The sequence below is a fragment of the Otolemur garnettii genome, unplaced genomic scaffold (assembly GCF_000181295.1).
Source record: "Otolemur garnettii isolate 467f Iridium unplaced genomic scaffold, OtoGar3 scaffold00103, whole genome shotgun sequence".
NCBI classification, from domain to species: Eukaryota; Metazoa; Chordata; class Mammalia; order Primates; family Galagidae; genus Otolemur; species Otolemur garnettii.
In genome coordinates, this window is record NW_003852498.1 from 2,103,809 (window position 1) to 2,120,629 (window position 16,821).

Here is a 16,821-nt window from a genome sequence, read left to right on the forward strand (position 1 = left end):
CCATTTTTTTTTCTTAGTAATCACAAAGAGATTTGGTGATTGAGCTGCTTTAAATCATGAAGAGTAGGATGAATTTTTTTTTTTTTTTTTTGAGACAGAGTCTTACTGTGTCACTCTCGGTAGAGTACTGTGGCGTCACTGCTCACGGCAAACTCAAACTCTTGGGCTAAAGCAATCCTCTAGCCTCAACCTATGGAGTAGCTGGGATTACAGGCACCTGCCACAATGCCAGGCCATTTTTTAGAGATGGGGTCTCACTCATGCTCAGGCTGGTCTCCAGCTCCTGAACTCAAGCGACCCACCTGCCTCAGCCTCCCAGACTGCTAGGATTATAGGCATGAGCCACCGTGCCCAGCCAAGTAAGATGAATATTAATAAAGTCCATTTAAATCAAAATTAGAGTGCTTCAACTGGGCTCCAATGCTTCCTTGCTACAGAACCACGAGCTCATTACTTAATCTCCTAAACTGGCTTTCTCACTTTTAAGACTCAGATTATGATGCTTCAGGGTTGTTGTGAAAATCAGAGACTCCACAGGGAAGCAACTGAACAGAGTTGGAACGCAGGGGAAGTGCAGTCAGTGGTGACGCCTGCTGCCTCCTCTCCGGCCACCGCACCAGCCCTCTAGGGAAGGCTGATGGGACAGACAAGTGGCAGTGACTGACAATCCTGACAATCATCTGGTGTTTGCTTCTAGTGGAAAGGAGGCCAATTTTCCCCAGGTCTCAGGTAAACTCATACCACAAGAAATGTACAAGTGGGGAAATGTACAAACAGGAGGGTGCCCGGAGCTGGTCCCAGGAGCAGGAGAAGCCACGGTGACCCCAGGACCTGTGCTTACAGTGATATGTGCTCGGCGGAGCCCCACAGCCTCCTTCAGGGAGGACAGGAAGTGATGGTTGATTGGGCTCAAGAGTTCAAGGTCATTTGAAAGGTAAAAGGAAACCACACAGCTTTTCCGAGTACAATGCCCACATCTCCTCAGCAATGAGGACACTGGCTCCTTATAGAGGAGGATGGCCTTTCCCGCTCTGATCACAAAACCTTTAGTTGCCAGAGAGCACAAGGGCTCCAGGGAGCTCCACGTATGGACTCTCACCTGGGGAGAAATAAAGCAGAATAAAAACAGACATTCTTGGTTATTTTTTTAGAGAATAATAGTAGGAATAACAGCAGATAGTCAGAATAGCAGAACTGGTTGAGAGACTATGAAACCTAAGTTTTAATCACAGCACCACAAAGCACTACAGGTGTCCCAAAAGTCCCCATACATAGGGAAAATGTGAAACTGTAGCTAAATTAACAAAATATTCTCTGCAGTGTAGGCCACTTCTTTGTAAAATTTTGTAATCAATATTTTCCAAATAAAGTTACCTTTAGATACAAATTTCCCATCTTCCCTAGGAATGGCAACTTTAGGAGTGACTGTTGGGACACCATGTAGTTATGCGACTATGTCACTCGAATGCTCGGTCTCCATTTCTTCATATGTAGAATGAGAATAATAACAGCATTTATTTCATAGGCTGTTGTGAGAATTTAAAAAAATAATCCATGGAAGGTGCAGTGCCAAGGACACTGTAATTATCCCAGCAAGGTGATCTATATTCAGTGTTATTAGTGTCCTCTGAACTGTGACCACCAAACACTGTGAGTTTCTACCCTTTTTTTTTTTTTTACTTAAAGTTATTTCAAATACAAACTTATTTTTCCACACATTAATATACCATTTTGAACCATTTCTTGTTGCAAACTTTGGACCACTTCCAGCTTCTCATAAGTATAAATCACCTTATATTTAAGTGGCACTTTATACTTTAATTTGCTTTTATCTATTCTGTTCACTATGCATAGAAATCTTTTAAGAAGGTAGATTGGTATCATTTTGCAGAGGCAGAAACTCAATCGCCAAGATGTCAAGGGTTTTGTTTAAGCCCACATAATGAATAGCAGAGTTCTCACCTGAATCTATGTATTCTGGCTGCAAATTAACTTCTATTTTTCCCAAATGAAACACAACCAAACAACTAAAGAAATAATCTAAAAGTCTCCCTCTATTGTAGAGAGAAAAAAATCCCCCGTAACTCACAGTGAGCATCACCCTGAGGTCTGAGTGAAGGTCTGACACGCCGTAGACATGGAACACACTTTGATCCTCAAAGCCAACTGGCAACAGTGGAGCAAAGAAACGCCGAGCAAAGTAATGAAGCATCTTCCACTTTCCTCCGTATTCTGAAAATAATCGAGAGCATTAGCCGACGGACAGGGCCAAGCAGTCAGAGTCCGCGTGGCCCAGCTGCCTCTGTGTGCGGCTCGCCATGATTCTAGGGAGACAGCCGTGAGGGGCAGTCTAGGTGGAACACACCCAGACGTGTCAGGGTCTCTGAGCATCTGGATGTTATGTCACCTGCTCTCCTACGAGTCTGGCAAACATTAACAGCCCACTTAGAGGGAAGAAACAGAGGCAGTTAGTTCAAACATGCTGGAGACGGTATTTTGAACCCAATCTGACTCTCAACTAGCCTTACTCATATGCAAGTCTGCTTTCTGGAGCTCAATACACCAATGTCCCTTTTTACATGACGAACTCTGTAGCAGTAGCTCTGGCAGTGAACACCTGTTACAGAAATCCATTCCGAAGAGTTACGTGGAACTTACACTTTCCTTTTCCCGTAGGCAGAAAACCCTCCCAGCAAACCAAAACAACCACTGTGCAAATATGGTTGGCAGGGTCAGACTGGGGGAAAACACAGAAACTAATGGCAATTAATGACAGTCTCACAAAGATAATTAAAAGTTGTCAAGAACCTGTAGAATTCTGTGTCCTGTTGACCCATTTAGAATGTTAAACCCTTTAACTTAAAAATCTTTCCAATCTTCCTTTCTCCACATTCTGCTATTTCAAAATGAAATAGTACTTCCCCACAAAGTACTGCATCACCAAATAACTTCCCAGACAGAGAGAGACAGAGAAAGAGAGAGAGATGTCAGAATGAATACTGCACAGTGTTGAGATAAGGGAATACAGTTTTGAAGCTCAGATAAAACTAATTTCTTTTGGATTTTGCAAAATTTCAACTTAAATCTCAACTCTTAGTATCTCTTCCTAATGCAACAGTGAGGGAATGATGTGGTGTGTGGTGTTGAGAGGCCTTTCCTTATAAAGTAAACTAGAACTTCTATTTGGAAAGTTTTCTCATTAATAGAAGATGGCTCAGATCTGAGGTGACTCACACATGCTCGTGTGTGATATCCATTATAGGGGAAATGTGTGGTTCCAGAGGTCAAGGCCACAAACAGAATACACTCAGGAGAACAGGAGTTGAAACAGAAGATCTCACTAATCCATACCTACTTAGGTTTGAATGCCTCCTCCAAAACTCATGCTGAAATTTAACAGCCATTGTGATGATATCTTTAAGAGGTAGGGGACCCATTAAGATGCAATTAGGCCATTAGGGCTCCACCCTCATGTGAAAGGATTAATGTCCTTATTGCAAGAGTAGATTTATTATAATGAGAGTGGGTTACTAGAAACACAAGTTCCACCCTCTCTCACTCTCTGACCCCAAGCTCTCTTGCCCTCTGTCCTCTGCATGGGATAATGCAGTGGGAGGGCCCTTGCCAGATGCCAGCACCATGTTCTTGGACTTCCCAGATTCTAGAACCGTTAGTCAAATAAATTTCTGTTCATTGTGAACTAACCAGTCTGTGGTATTCTGTTACAGCAATGTAAAACAGACTAGGACACCAACCTAAGTTAGTAGTCAGTAACAGAGTTTGGATACTTACATAGTATTCTTCATAAAAGGCTAAAAATATTATGTGATTTCTGGCTTTACCATTAGCTCCATAACTATCCAAGTTTATGAATCAAGCAAAATAAATGCCCAGTTGGATTTCTGTATTTGCAGAATGATACCCGTAAGTTTAGACTAATTTTTAAAAATAAAATACTATCGTGTGTCACTTAACAACAGGGATACATTCTGAAAAATGCATTGTTAGGCAAAATTTTTTGTTGTGCAAACATAATAGAGCATACTTACACAAACCTAGATGGTACAGACCTACTACACACCTAGTCTATGGCCTAAGGCTTCAAAGCTATAAACCCGTACAGCAGGTTACTGTACCATCAGCAACTGTAACACAATGGTAGGTCTTTGTGTGCTTAAATATATTTAAAGTAAACTAGAACTTATATTTGGAAAGGTCTATGTGTGCTTAAACATACAAAGTTAAAATAATGGTACTGTAATTTTAGGAGGTCACTGTCATATATGTAGTCCAGTATTGACTGAAATGTTGCTTCCTGGCACATTACTGCATACCTGCCTAAGAAGGTACAGATTCCAAGTAGCTATTGATCTTTTTAGTAGCATTTTTATCTTATCACCCTCACCTTATCTGGCGATCTTTTTATCACCATTACAGGTGATAAGAGACGACATATACCTTCCTCATTTGCATACACTGTGAGCAGTGGATTTATTCAGCCAATTAAACAGAGTTAAATATGGACTCTGTGGTGCTGAGATCAGGAGTAGATGTGGCATAACTTGTCACAGCTTCTTCCTGGGTCTGTTCTCTAATCCGTACAAGGAGCTGGTAACCCTCCCCAGGCAGACGCAGTCCTGCCAGAGTTTAGAAAATGGCCAAACTCTTGATCGGCCATCACACTCTTACACATGGGTTTCCCTACATAGTTTCCCTACTGTGTGTTACCCGTGTTGTCCAGTGTTCCTGGCTCATAACTCTCATGCCCTTGTTGCAATCTTCTGTTAAAATGTTAGGGCACTACAGGGCTCAGAAGCAGGCCTCAGAAAACAGAATCTAGCTCTCTGAGCTTCGCCTGCCCTCCTTTCACCTGCCCAGGACAAGATTCTAATCTTTCCCTGCCTTTCTGATTGCACCTCAGAAGAGATCCTGCCCTATATCCTGAAGGAAGAGGAGCTGCACAGAGAGGAGAGAAGAATCCCAATAAACAGGCCTTGCTATGATTCTCCACTCAGCCTATGAGTATCAGATCATGCCCTTTTTGTCCAATCCAATTGCTACACAGCTGTCAATCATGCCTCTCCAATGAAGTCTCTATAGAAGGCCCAAGACGACAGGGTTCAGAGAGCTTCAGACAGTTGGCGTGTGCAGGCAGACCGAGCGTGGTGCACCCGAACTGCACAGGGACAGAAGCTCCTGTTCTCAGGACCTCCTAGTCCTTATACTATGCATCTCTTCATTTGGCTTTTTATTTGCATCTTTTAAAATGTCATTTTGTGATAAACTAGCAACATAAGTTCTGTGAACCACTCTAGCAAATGAATGAACCCCAAGAGGGCATCATGGAAACCCCAACTCAAAGCCAGTCAGTCAGAATTTCCACCGGCCCAATCTTGGAACTGGTGTTAGGAAGAGGAGTGCTGTCTTATGGGACACAGCCCTCAACCTGCAGGATCTGACCTGCCAAACTAGAATTAGAGGACACGAGCTGGTGACCACTGTGGAACTGCCTGCCTAGCAGTGGGAGAAACCCTCACACGGCTGGTCCCAGAGGCTTCTGTGTTGATTTTGGTTGTGGAGTGACAGAATAGAAAAGGCCCTTTGAGTTTTAATGTGATTTTCCTCCCCCCACAGATCTACCCTTCTGAAGAACTCCTAGGAATAATCTATACGCAATCATTTAAAGGAAGACTTACAAAAGTTGGGCCCTCCCGTTTCTTGAATCAAACTCAGCTGGGAAAATTCAGTCTCCTCTACAGACAGAAAGCAGGGTCAGTGTCCAAGTGTGTCTGAACATTCTTCTCTCTTGTTCATCTTTCCGGCATCCCAGAAGGCTTTTCCCCACAGTCTACCCTGATTCTCAGTCAAGGCTCTTTGATCTGGTCGGTGCTGATAAAGAGTTCCATCAGAGAAACTGAGCAAAAATCCAATTCCCTGTAAGAGTCATCCACTTGGCACCAGGGAAGCCTGTCTGGAATGAAGGCCTGCAGACTCACGTGGCTGAGCCAGTGTAGGAGCCTCCCCAGCAGAATGGCCGTTTTACTTGATGGCCTTTGCCTAAGTTTTGACTCAAAACTATTACTGATATTATTTACTGAACCTTGCTTCAAATCACCTCTACCAAAGGTCAGAAATTCATCATCATTCCTTAATTTTTTTAAAATGTAACGAATAGATGGGTTAATTCAAATGCAAGTTCCCTCGTACACCATTGGTGGGACTACAAACTAATACAGACTTTTGGAAAGAAGTATGGAGAATCCTCAAAGAGCTAAAAAGCAGAGCTTCCAATTGATCCTGCAATCCTATTACTAGGCATCTACCCAAAAGGAAAAAACTCATTTTACCATAAGGACATTTGTACTCACATGTTTACAGTGCCCAATTCACAATTTCAAAGATATGGAAACAACCTAAATGCCCATCACTCCATGAATGGATTAGCAAACTGTGGTCTATGTATACCATGGGGTACTATTCAGTCATTAAAAAGATGGAGACTTTACCTCTTTTGCGTTTGCCTGGTTGGCGTTGAAGAACATTCTCCTCAGGGAAGTATCACAGGAATGAAAAAACAAGCATCCCATGTACTCAGCACTAATTTGAAACTAGCAGATGAATAACTACAGGCCCACACATGAGGGAAAACACAACCAAATTCAAGTAGGGGGCTGGGAAAGGGGGGATGGGCTCAGTAAGCCCCCCCCCAACGGATACAATGGAGGGGCACGTGGCACACCTCCTGGGTGAAGGACTCAATGACAACTCGGACTTGTCCTAACAAACACAATGTAACCTAATTATATGTACCCTTATATCAATCCAAAATTTTTTAAAAACGCAAGTTCTATGCCAGCATCGCCCCTGTTGCTGGTTGAACTGGTTCAGCTATAACCTTTCCTATCTGGATTTCTGGCTCTGACACTTCCGCCTCCCAAAGCTAAGTAGGGCACAGTAAAGATGACATCACCGACTGTAAGGGCAGTCAGAGAAAGGGGCACTTTAACACGGAACCAGGCCGACCTTCTACGGGCGTGAATCCTCCTACACAAAGGAAGGGAGGCATGAAGGCCCTCAACCTTTGGCCTGGAAAGTCTTCTTAAATAAATTCAAAATTCTACACAGTAATCACAGGACACATGACAGAGACCCTCGTATATGGATCTCCCTCCCCTTGGCCTGCTGTTATGACTTCATCACGCTCATAATTAGGTTGTCTCTCGGGCTCACAGAAAGATTATCCAGAGGGGGCGGCCATAGGTTTAGGTGGGCTACAGGGGACGGGCTCTTCTGGTTGTGGTTCCTCAGGCTCTGCTCCCCATAGGTATTGCCTTCTCTCACTCTGCCAATGCTGAGACACTTACCCAGAGAGGCCCAGGAAGGGGCCTGCCAGATGTCATTCAGCTGCCAGTAGAGCGCGCCCATGGTGTGCCCTTTCTTGTTCACTATCTCACTGCGGCTGCGGCGGTAAAATTCCGTTTCTGTTTTGACACACTGAGCCTGCATCACCTGAGTTGGGGAAAACATCCACACACAGGAGTTATGGTTTGACAGAGGTTGAGAAAATTATAGGCTTGAGGGTTTTTTAAAAGAAATCCAATAAATGAGAGAATGTGATTAGCACTAGGAATACCATTATTTACTAGGTTTGTAACCCACCCCTTAGCATGACAGCGGGTTTATCTGGGAGGCCTGATTGTTTGATTTATTGTAACAATGAGTGACAAAGGAAATTGGATGGTGTAAAAGGTAGGGTAGGCAATGAAGAAAAACAAAGACTAGTATTCCAGTGTTTGTCTATATATTAAAAAAACTACACAGTTTTTTCTTTTTCTTTTTTTTTTTTTTAAGACAGAGTCTCACTATGTTACCCTCAGTAGAGTGCCATGGCATCACAGCTCACAACAACCTCAAAGCGATTCCCTTACCTCAGCCTCCCAAGTAGCTGGGAGTACAGGCACCCACCACAATGCCCAGCTATTTTGTTCTTGTTGTTGTCGTTGTTTAGCAGGCTCCAGCAGGGTTCAAACCCACCAGCCCTGGTGCATGTGGCTGGCGCCCTAACCACTGAGCAACTAGCACCAAGCCTATCCAGTTTTTTTCAATGATGGATTTTGCTAATACATTCAAAGTTAATTTAAAAATAAAAAACTTCTATTAGAAAAAGATTCAGCAGGAAAAATAACATTGTTATTATGAGTCAGATATCCAATCTCTACCCCTCTTTTTCTAGTCAAACAATTGTTTTTATATCATGCTTTTTGATGATGTAAGATTTCTTGTAAATGCAATTCCTTCATTATAGCAGAACAGATGGTAAACTGCAGAAATGAGATGAGAAAATTTAGTTTTTAAGAAGCACTAAAGAACTTCACAGAGGACCCTTAATTACTGTCATCACCACTGAAAAATCAGTCTCTTTAATTGCTGCTGTTCTGACACTGTGTGTATCACGTGCTCTTAGTTTGGGGTTGTACTTAAGAGGGGCTTGTGATGGGTCACTGAGGAGGACCTGAGAGGTGGCCAGAGATGCAAAGATCTCAGTCAGAGAACAGGATGGCCTCCGAGTAGGGCCTGGGTAGCCAAGAGGAAGAAAGAGAAGGGTGTATATGTGGCCACTGGAAGACAGAGGCCCACACGCTTTCCTTTAAAAGTGAAATGCTCAAATAAAAGTAGAACCTTTAGCTAAAGCAGCTGACTAGTGAGGAAGTCACAGATGAGGTTACAACTTACCTGAGTCAGATTCATAAAATAAATTCCAGAAAGGAAGCAAGAAGAAATAGTCGTCATTCAATAAAGACTTAATAAATTCCTGCAGTATAGGTTAGACGCTGGCCATGGTGCATGCCCCCAGCAAAGTCAAGATCACCCACCTTCATGGAGTGTATCAGCTTGTGGAGCAGACAAGCCTTAATCTAAGAATCACACAAATAAAAGTAAACTTGAAACAGTACTAAGGGCTAAGGAGAAGTGTGTGATATTACGAGCCCATAGGGTAGGCCTAGTTGAGGAGTGAAGACTGGCTTAGACAGAAGAGGACAGCGGAAAATAGGGCAGAACCTTCTGGCTAGAGAGGCCAAGGAGGCCCAGCACGGGGCACCAGGAGCAGTGAAGAGAAGCTGGTGAGAAACTGATGGCGGGACCTTGGCAGGCCACATGAGGAGTGTAGAAGGTGTTAGCATGCATCCTAAAGGCACCTGGAAATCACAAAAGGCTTTTCAAGACCCTAGCAAGGTGGCTCACACCTGTAATCCTAGCACTCTGAGAGGCCAAGGCTGGTGGATTGCTTGAGCTCAGGAGTTCGAGACCAGCCTGAGCAAGAACGAAACCTCATCTCTAAAAATAGAAAAACTAACCAGAGTTGTGGCAGGTGCCTGTGGTTCTAGCTACTCAGGCGGCTGAAGCAAGATCACTTGAACCAAGGAGTTTGAGATTGCTGTGAGCTATGATGCCTCTAGCACTCTACCCAGGGTGACAGAGTCAAAACAAAACAAAAACAAAAAGCTTTTCAGCTAAAGGGTGATGTGACCAAATTTGCATTTCCAAAAGGTGACTTGAACTACTGAATGAGGAATGGGTGGGGGCTAGAGTGGATTTATGAGACCATTTGAAAGCTACTAAAATCTCCCAGGCAAGACTTGGTGGTAGCTCTGAGCAGATAAATGCCCTGCTCATTCAGGCCACAGCAAGGACCAACAGCTGGACAGCTGGAAAGTGCACTCTAAAGTTAAAGTAAGATTCTCACACGGCCGGAGGCAGTGGTGCCAACTCAAAATGACTACAGGATATAGCTGGAATATGTCACTCTAAAAACTAAGTCAGAGGGAGTGAAAAACAGATCTAAAAACTTTTCTCTATGGCAGTGGAGCTAATTAGACTCAGTCTCTAGCCAAGGACCAGGCTTGTCTGAATTAAGCTAGAGAAGAAAGACATTGATCTACTTCCAGACCTAGATAGCAAGGCTCAGAGAATCGAATCCCTTGAGTAAGAATTCACATTTTATTGAGCTATACGAAATACGTGTTGTAGGGCAACTTCTAGAAAGTTCAGTGAACATGAGGCAGCTGAGAAGTGAAACCTCAGTATAGACAGATGTGGGGGCTGCAGTTTCAGCCTGTGCCCACTAGAGACTTTCACGTCACATTGGCATAAGAAGTGACCTATTTATCTTAAAGTTCTGATAATATCTGAACTCATTTAAATTACCCTGAGCCTCCAAATAATGCCCTCATCAACTAAGCAACAGGTGGTCTGTGGGCACAAAAATCAGGCCAAAGTAGGCCCCCCCACCCCGTGTGCGCTCCCACGCACACAATGCCCTGAGTAACTAGACATCTCTGTTCTCATCCCGATTCCTTCCTGAAAAATAAGCCACTGCTTTATGGACTACAGGTGACAAGACTGCTGGAGGACAGGTAGAGGACGTCCTTATTGAGCCAGTGTGTCAAAACAGGGGCTGAGATGCTGGTCCAGCCCTGACAGGGCCAGGACAGACATCAAAAGGCAACCGGCACGGACAGCCCACATTGGATGCCAGCCCCAGGAAACTCCAGGGCCCAAAGTATCCCCAAAGCTGGGCCATCCCTGAAACCAAAGAGGCCAAAGAACCTACAACATTTTCATATGACCCCGCAGGAACCCGGTCCAGCTTTGACTCATGAGTGGTGTGGAAGGAGGTGGAGCGTTCAAGCAGTTTGGGACTGCGGTCACTTTCCCCTGCATCCAGATTTATAAAGAGTGAGCAGGAGGAAAGCAAAAACCGGAATTCTGATGTGGGACAAAATGTCAGTGTATACCAGAGTAGGTCACGAAGTCATCTCTTTCAGGCAAAAATGAAGACTTTTGGGACAAAGCCATAGCCTGGGCTTAGCTGGGTTTAATCCAAAAGATGTATTTTACTGATGGCCTTGGAGAGGCAACCTGCATTTTCTTTCTCTTCGTGGTAAATTTAATTTACCACTTTTCGGGGGGGGGGCAATCTGATGAGCACCAAATTGTTTAATCCTCTAAATTCTTTTCCAATCTTTGTAACATACATTCCAGCACATTGCTTCTCGACCTTTTGGCTAGTATCAAGCGCATAGATTGTAGCTCATATATATTTACGATTTTGTATTCTGCTCTCACTTAATTTTCACAGATGTACATTTACATACTCTAGCACCTTCTATATACCTTTGTGCTTGGGGCGGTTACATAGTTAGATCACAGTTTGATAATCATTCTTTAAATATTAAGCATCAGGGAAACTGGTTTCCAGTTTTTTCTCTAAATACAATAGCTGAGGACATTTCTGTTCATATTAGTTTTTTCCCTTCTGTGTTTTGTTTGTTTGGTAATAGTATTACATATGACAGAACATAAAGTCCTGTTGCATGCTGCCATATTATGTTATAGCCAAGCAAGCATTTGCCAGAAACTGGTAGCCCAGTGAAAAATATGCCTATTCTCAGCTGACTTGGCCCCACACTGGTTTCTATTGGCCCACCCAGTGGATGCTTTTTGTTTCTTGCTGATGTGGATTTTACCAGAATCCCAATCATCCTCTCTCTCTCTCTCGTTGATTTTAATTACTTGCCTGGCCCCTATAAACATTTGAGTTTTTAGTCTCTAAATTAGATCAATTAGATCAATTTTCACAACCACCTGGAAGATATAAATATTTATTTCCATATATCCATTCTAGTATAATATCCTCACTGGAATTTATCTTTTCTGGATTCATAGGTAAAAATTATTAATCCCTTAAAATTGTCAAACTTTAACAAAATGTTGAAGAAGAAAATAAGACTCCTGATCCTCACTAGCAATGAAAGAAAAAGAGAGCTAGGTTAGCTCCATCTAGTAGCCTATCTTACCTGAAATTAGCATGAAGGGAACTCCAGACTCTTGAGCACTCCCGGCCCCAGCTCAGCATGGTATATCCCACATACAGATGGTACCATCTGTACCATACAGATGTGCCAATCACATGCATCTGATCAACCCAAACCAGTGGGTACCAGTCAAGGCTAACAAATGATTCCTTTGTTCGTTAAAGGGCAGAGGCTGTTGTCCACTATAGTTTGGTTTTTTTTTAATTTTTATTGATTATTTTTTGTCCACTGTACTTTTTTAAGGGATGTTGTACAATCCTAGTTCCCTGGAAAACCTCTAGAAGTTCCCCTTTTCCTTTAAAAAATGCACTTATATTTACATATGCACTCATCCTTTCCTAAAGAGGGCAATCTTTACATATAGGAGGGATAAATGCTTAGTCATTTCCTAGGTTACTCAGTATCACTGTTAGCAGACGCATCTTATTTTAGTTTGAAAAATATGCCTATTCTCAGCAGCTTGCTTGATTACAGTTATGAAATCAGTCTCCTTAGAGGAACAGAGGGTATGATGAAAAGACATTGGACCAGGACACCAAGATCTACATCCCAATTCCAGCTTTGCCACTGGCAGTTGCTAGCTGTCCCCCCAAACCCACAGCCCCTTCCTCAGCGGGATGGCGTGCTCACTGAGTTCCGGGCTTGGCTTCACTTCCCTGTTACTGCCCTGCAACTATCTTGTCTATTGTGGAGTTCTCTACCTTTCCCAGAAACACATTGCACCCTTGGAACTAGGAGTAACCATGAGACTAAGTTCCCTAACATCTATATATTTTATTTACTTAAATTATCCTCACACAATAAGAATCTTCAAATTAAGTCAGCTTTTAAACTAAGATAAAATTCATAGGCCATTCAATTCATCCTTTTAGAGGTTATAATTCATTGATTTTAGTATAATCACAAGGTCCTGCAATCCTCTTCACTATCTAATTCCAGGATATTTCCATTACCCCAGAAAGAAACACCATACTAATTAGCAGTCACTCCCCGTCCTCCCCCTCCCCAGTTTGCAGAAATCACTAAACTATTTCCTGTCGCTGTGGATTGGCCTCGTCAGGACATTGCATATTTGTGGTTGATGTGACTGGCTTCCTTCACATTTTTCAAGGTTCCTCTAAGCATGTAGCAGTACCTCATTCCTCTTTATGTCTGAAAAAATATTTAATTGTATGCACATGGTACATTTGGTTTATTCATGTGTCAATCAATAAACATTTGGGGTTGTTTCCACTTTAGGGGCCACTAGGAAAATGTGATGAACATCTGTGCACAAGCTTTTGTGTGAACACGTTTGCAATTTTCTTGAGCATATATACACGAGAGTAGAATTGCTGGGTCATGGGACAACTCTGACTTTTTAAGGAAATAGCAAACTGTTTTCCACAGCCACTGAACCACTTTGTATTCCCTTCAGCAACATATTCTCCCTCTCTCTGCCAATACTCGCTATTTTTCTTTTTAAAAAAGTGGTGGTATCTTGCTGTGGTTTTGATTTGCATTTCTCTAATGACTAATGATGTCATTGAGCATCTTTTCATCTTTGAGGGTGTTTTTTGGCCCTTTCATTTAAAGACATGTCTATTCAAAGCCTTCACCAATTCTTTGAGTTGTTTGTCTTTTTCATTATTGATTTCTCAGAGCTCTTTATATATTCTGGATATTAGATGCTGATCAGATGTATGATTTATAAATTTTTCCTTCCATTCTGTGGATTATCTTTTCACTTTCTTAAGAGTGCCCTTTGCTATATAAAACTTTTTCCTTTATCAAGTACAATTTATCTATTTTTTCTTTGGTAGCTTGTTCTTTAGGTGTCAAATTGAAGAAAACTGTTGCCCAATAAAAAATTATAAGATTTATACCTATGTTTTCTATCTAAGAGCTTTATATTAATAGTTTTAGCTCTTACATTTAGATTATTAATCCATTTTGAGTTAATTTTTGTATATGGTAAGAAGCAGTGCTCACAATTTATTCTTCTGCACGTGAATATACAGTTAGTCTAGGTCTATTTGTTGAAAACACTTTCCTTTTCCCCATTTTATTGTCATAACCATTGGGAGTGTAAATTACTTCAGCCATTATGGAAACACTAAAGGTTCCTCAAAAAGTTAAAAATAGAACTACTATATCAACCCCAGTCCAGCAATCCCAGTAGTGGGTATACATCCAAAGCAAAAGAAATCAGTGAGTGGAAGAGATACCTGCACTTCCATGTATGATGCAGCATTAGCCACAATTGCCAAGATGTGGAATCAACCTAAGTGTCCGTCAACAGATGAACAAAGAAAATGTGGTCTATATCCACAACAGAATACTATTCAGTCTTAAAAATGAGAAAAACCCTGTCACTTGCAACATGGTTGAACCTGGAGGACATTATGTTAAATGAAATAATCCAGGCACCGAAAGAAAAATACTATATGATCTCACCTACCTGGACAATCTACAAAAGTCAAACTCACAGAAGCAGAGTAGAACAGTGGTTACCAGGGGCTGGAGGTGGAGGTGGGATATGGAGAGGTGCTGAGAAAAGGATACAAAATTCAGTTAGAGAGGAGAAAACAAAATAAGAAGAAGTTAACTGATCAAAGTATTCTATAATAGACATACTTCTATCTGACAATGTGAATGTCACTTTCTTTGCATTATTACTATTATTATTGCTTCATTGCAGTAATCATCTGATTTCTTTTCTGAATGTATTTTTCTTCATTCATTCTTTTTTTTTAATTTTTTTATTGATTTTAAGCATTTATTTTCTATTCAATTGATTTCTGCCCTTTTGTCATTTCCTTTTTTTTTCTTCAGTTTTTGGTCAGGGCCAGGTTTGAACCCACCACCTCTAGTATATGGGTCTGGCACCCTACTCCTTGAGCCACAGGCGTTGCCCTCTTCATTCGTTCTTTATGAGGTTTTTGTTCTCAGTCCTTATGTTAAATATTGTTATTGTCATTAAAAAAAAAAATTCAGTTAGACAAGAGAAACAAGTTCAAGATGTCTATTGTACAAAGTGGTGACTATAATTGAAACAGTGTATGGTATACTTTAAAACTGCTAACGAAGTAGTAGATTTTAACTGTTCTCAACATATACATAAAAAACTGTGTGAGATAATGCATATCTTAAATACTCTGAGTCATTCCACAATGTATACTTATGTCAAAATATCATGTTGTAATTTTCATTTGTCAATTAAAAGAAAATACTTTAAAAAATTTTTAAAAGAAGATGAAAAGCAATTGACTAAAAATGGATGTGTTTATTTCTAGACTCTCAAATATTCTGAATCAATCTGTACGTCTGGCTTTTTGTCAGGACCATACTGTCTTGATTACTGTAGTTTTGTAGTAAGTTTTGAAATTGAAAGTATGAGTTCTCCAACTTTACTCTCCTTTTTCAGGATAGCTTTGACTATTGTGGGTGTCTTGTATTTCCACATAAATTTTAGAATCAGCTCACCCATTTCTGCAAAAAAAAAATACAGTAGGGATTTTGGTTGAAATTACATTAAATCTATATATCAATTTAGGGAGTTCTGCTAACTTTAAGTCTTCTAATCCATGAACCCAATATGTCTTTCCATTTTTTTTAAATTTCCTTCAACAATGTTTCAGTTTTCAGTGTGAAAGTCTTGCACCTCTTTGGTTACATATTCCTATTTTCTTTCTGATATTATACTATTGCTTACTTAATTTCATTTTCAGACTGCTCATTGAAAGTGCATAAAAATGGGCGGCACCTATGGCTCAGTGGGTAGGGCGCCAGCTCCACATACCGAGGGTGGCAAGTTCAAACCCAGCCCCTGCCAAACTACAACAAAAAATAGCCAGGCATAGTCCCAACTACTCAGGAGGATGAGGCAAGAGAATCGCCTAAGCCCAGGAGTTGGAGGTTGCTGTGAGCTGTGACACCACAGCACCCTACTGAGGGTGACAAAGTGAAACTCTGTCTCAAAAAAAAAGAAAGAAAGAAAGTGCATAAAAGTAGAACTGATATTTTTACATTGATCTGATACCTTGGAACTGTACAAAATTCATTTATTAGCTCTAATTATTGTTTGTGAATTCTTTAAGGTTTTCTCTATATAAGATCATGTCATCAGCAGCTAGAGGGCCCGACATGGTGGCTCATGCCTGTAATCCTAGCACTCTGGGAGACTGAGGCAGGTGGATTGCCTGAGCTCATGGGTTTGAGACCATCCTGAGCAATAGTGAGACCCCCGTCTCTAAAAATAGCCGGGTGTTGTGCCTGTAGTCCCAGCTGCTCAGGAGGCTGAGACAAGAGAATCACTTGAGCCCAAGAGTTTGAGGTTGCTGTGAGCTATGATGCCATGGCACTGTGCCAAGGGCAACAAAATGAGACTCTGTCTCAAAAATAAAAAAAAATAATAAAATAAATTTTAAAAAAGGTGGTGTGGAGTCGGCTTGTGGATCTGTGAGACCCGAAGATTGACAGCGTCTTGGTACCCCAGAGGCTGCGCCGGGCAGCTTCGCGACCGTCATCATGCCACAAAATGAATATATTGAATTACATCGTAAACGCTATGGATATCGCTTGGATTACCATGAGAAAAAGAGAAAAAAAGAAAGTCGAGAGGCTCATGAACGGTCAAAGAAGGCAAAGAAGATGATTGGTCTGAAGGCTAAGCTCTACCATAAACAGCGCCATGCTGAGAAAATACAAATGAAAAAGACGTAAGTAGTCCCATTTATTGATTATAAATGGTAATTTATAATTATTGGTAATCATTAAAACAGATGATCTTGAGTCTTTTTCTTTCTTGATAGTATCAAGATGCATGAAAAGAGAAACACCAAACAAAAGGATGATGAAAAGACTCCACAGGGAGCAGTACCTGCCTATCTGTTGGACAGAGAGGGACAGTCCCGAGCCAAAGTACTCTCCAATATGATTAAACAAAAACGGAAAGAGAAAGCGG

The 16,821-nt window shown here is 41.5% G+C and overlaps 2 protein-coding genes across 2 annotated transcripts in view; one reads left to right on the plus strand and one right to left on the minus strand.

The window, feature by feature from the left end:
* The window catches only part of MANBA (mannosidase beta), a 113,681-nt gene that overhangs the window by 3,217 nt on the left and 93,643 nt on the right, over positions 1–16,821 (minus strand). The window contains exons 14-16 of the mRNA XM_003796326.3: positions 7,365–7,509; positions 2,090–2,232; positions 842–1,099 (exon numbers count right to left, since the gene is read on the minus strand). Coding sequence (XP_003796374.3) covers positions 842–1,099; positions 2,090–2,232; positions 7,365–7,509 — 546 coding nt within the window. The remainder of the gene's footprint in view (positions 1–841; positions 1,100–2,089; positions 2,233–7,364; positions 7,510–16,821) is intronic.
* The window catches only part of LOC105887662 (ribosome biogenesis protein NSA2 homolog), a 4,056-nt gene continuing 3,525 nt past the window's right edge, over positions 16,291–16,821 (plus strand). The window contains exons 1-2 of the mRNA XM_012809272.1: positions 16,291–16,576; positions 16,670–16,817. Coding sequence (XP_012664726.1) covers positions 16,386–16,576; positions 16,670–16,817 — 339 coding nt within the window. The 5' untranslated portion in view covers positions 16,291–16,385. The remainder of the gene's footprint in view (positions 16,577–16,669; positions 16,818–16,821) is intronic.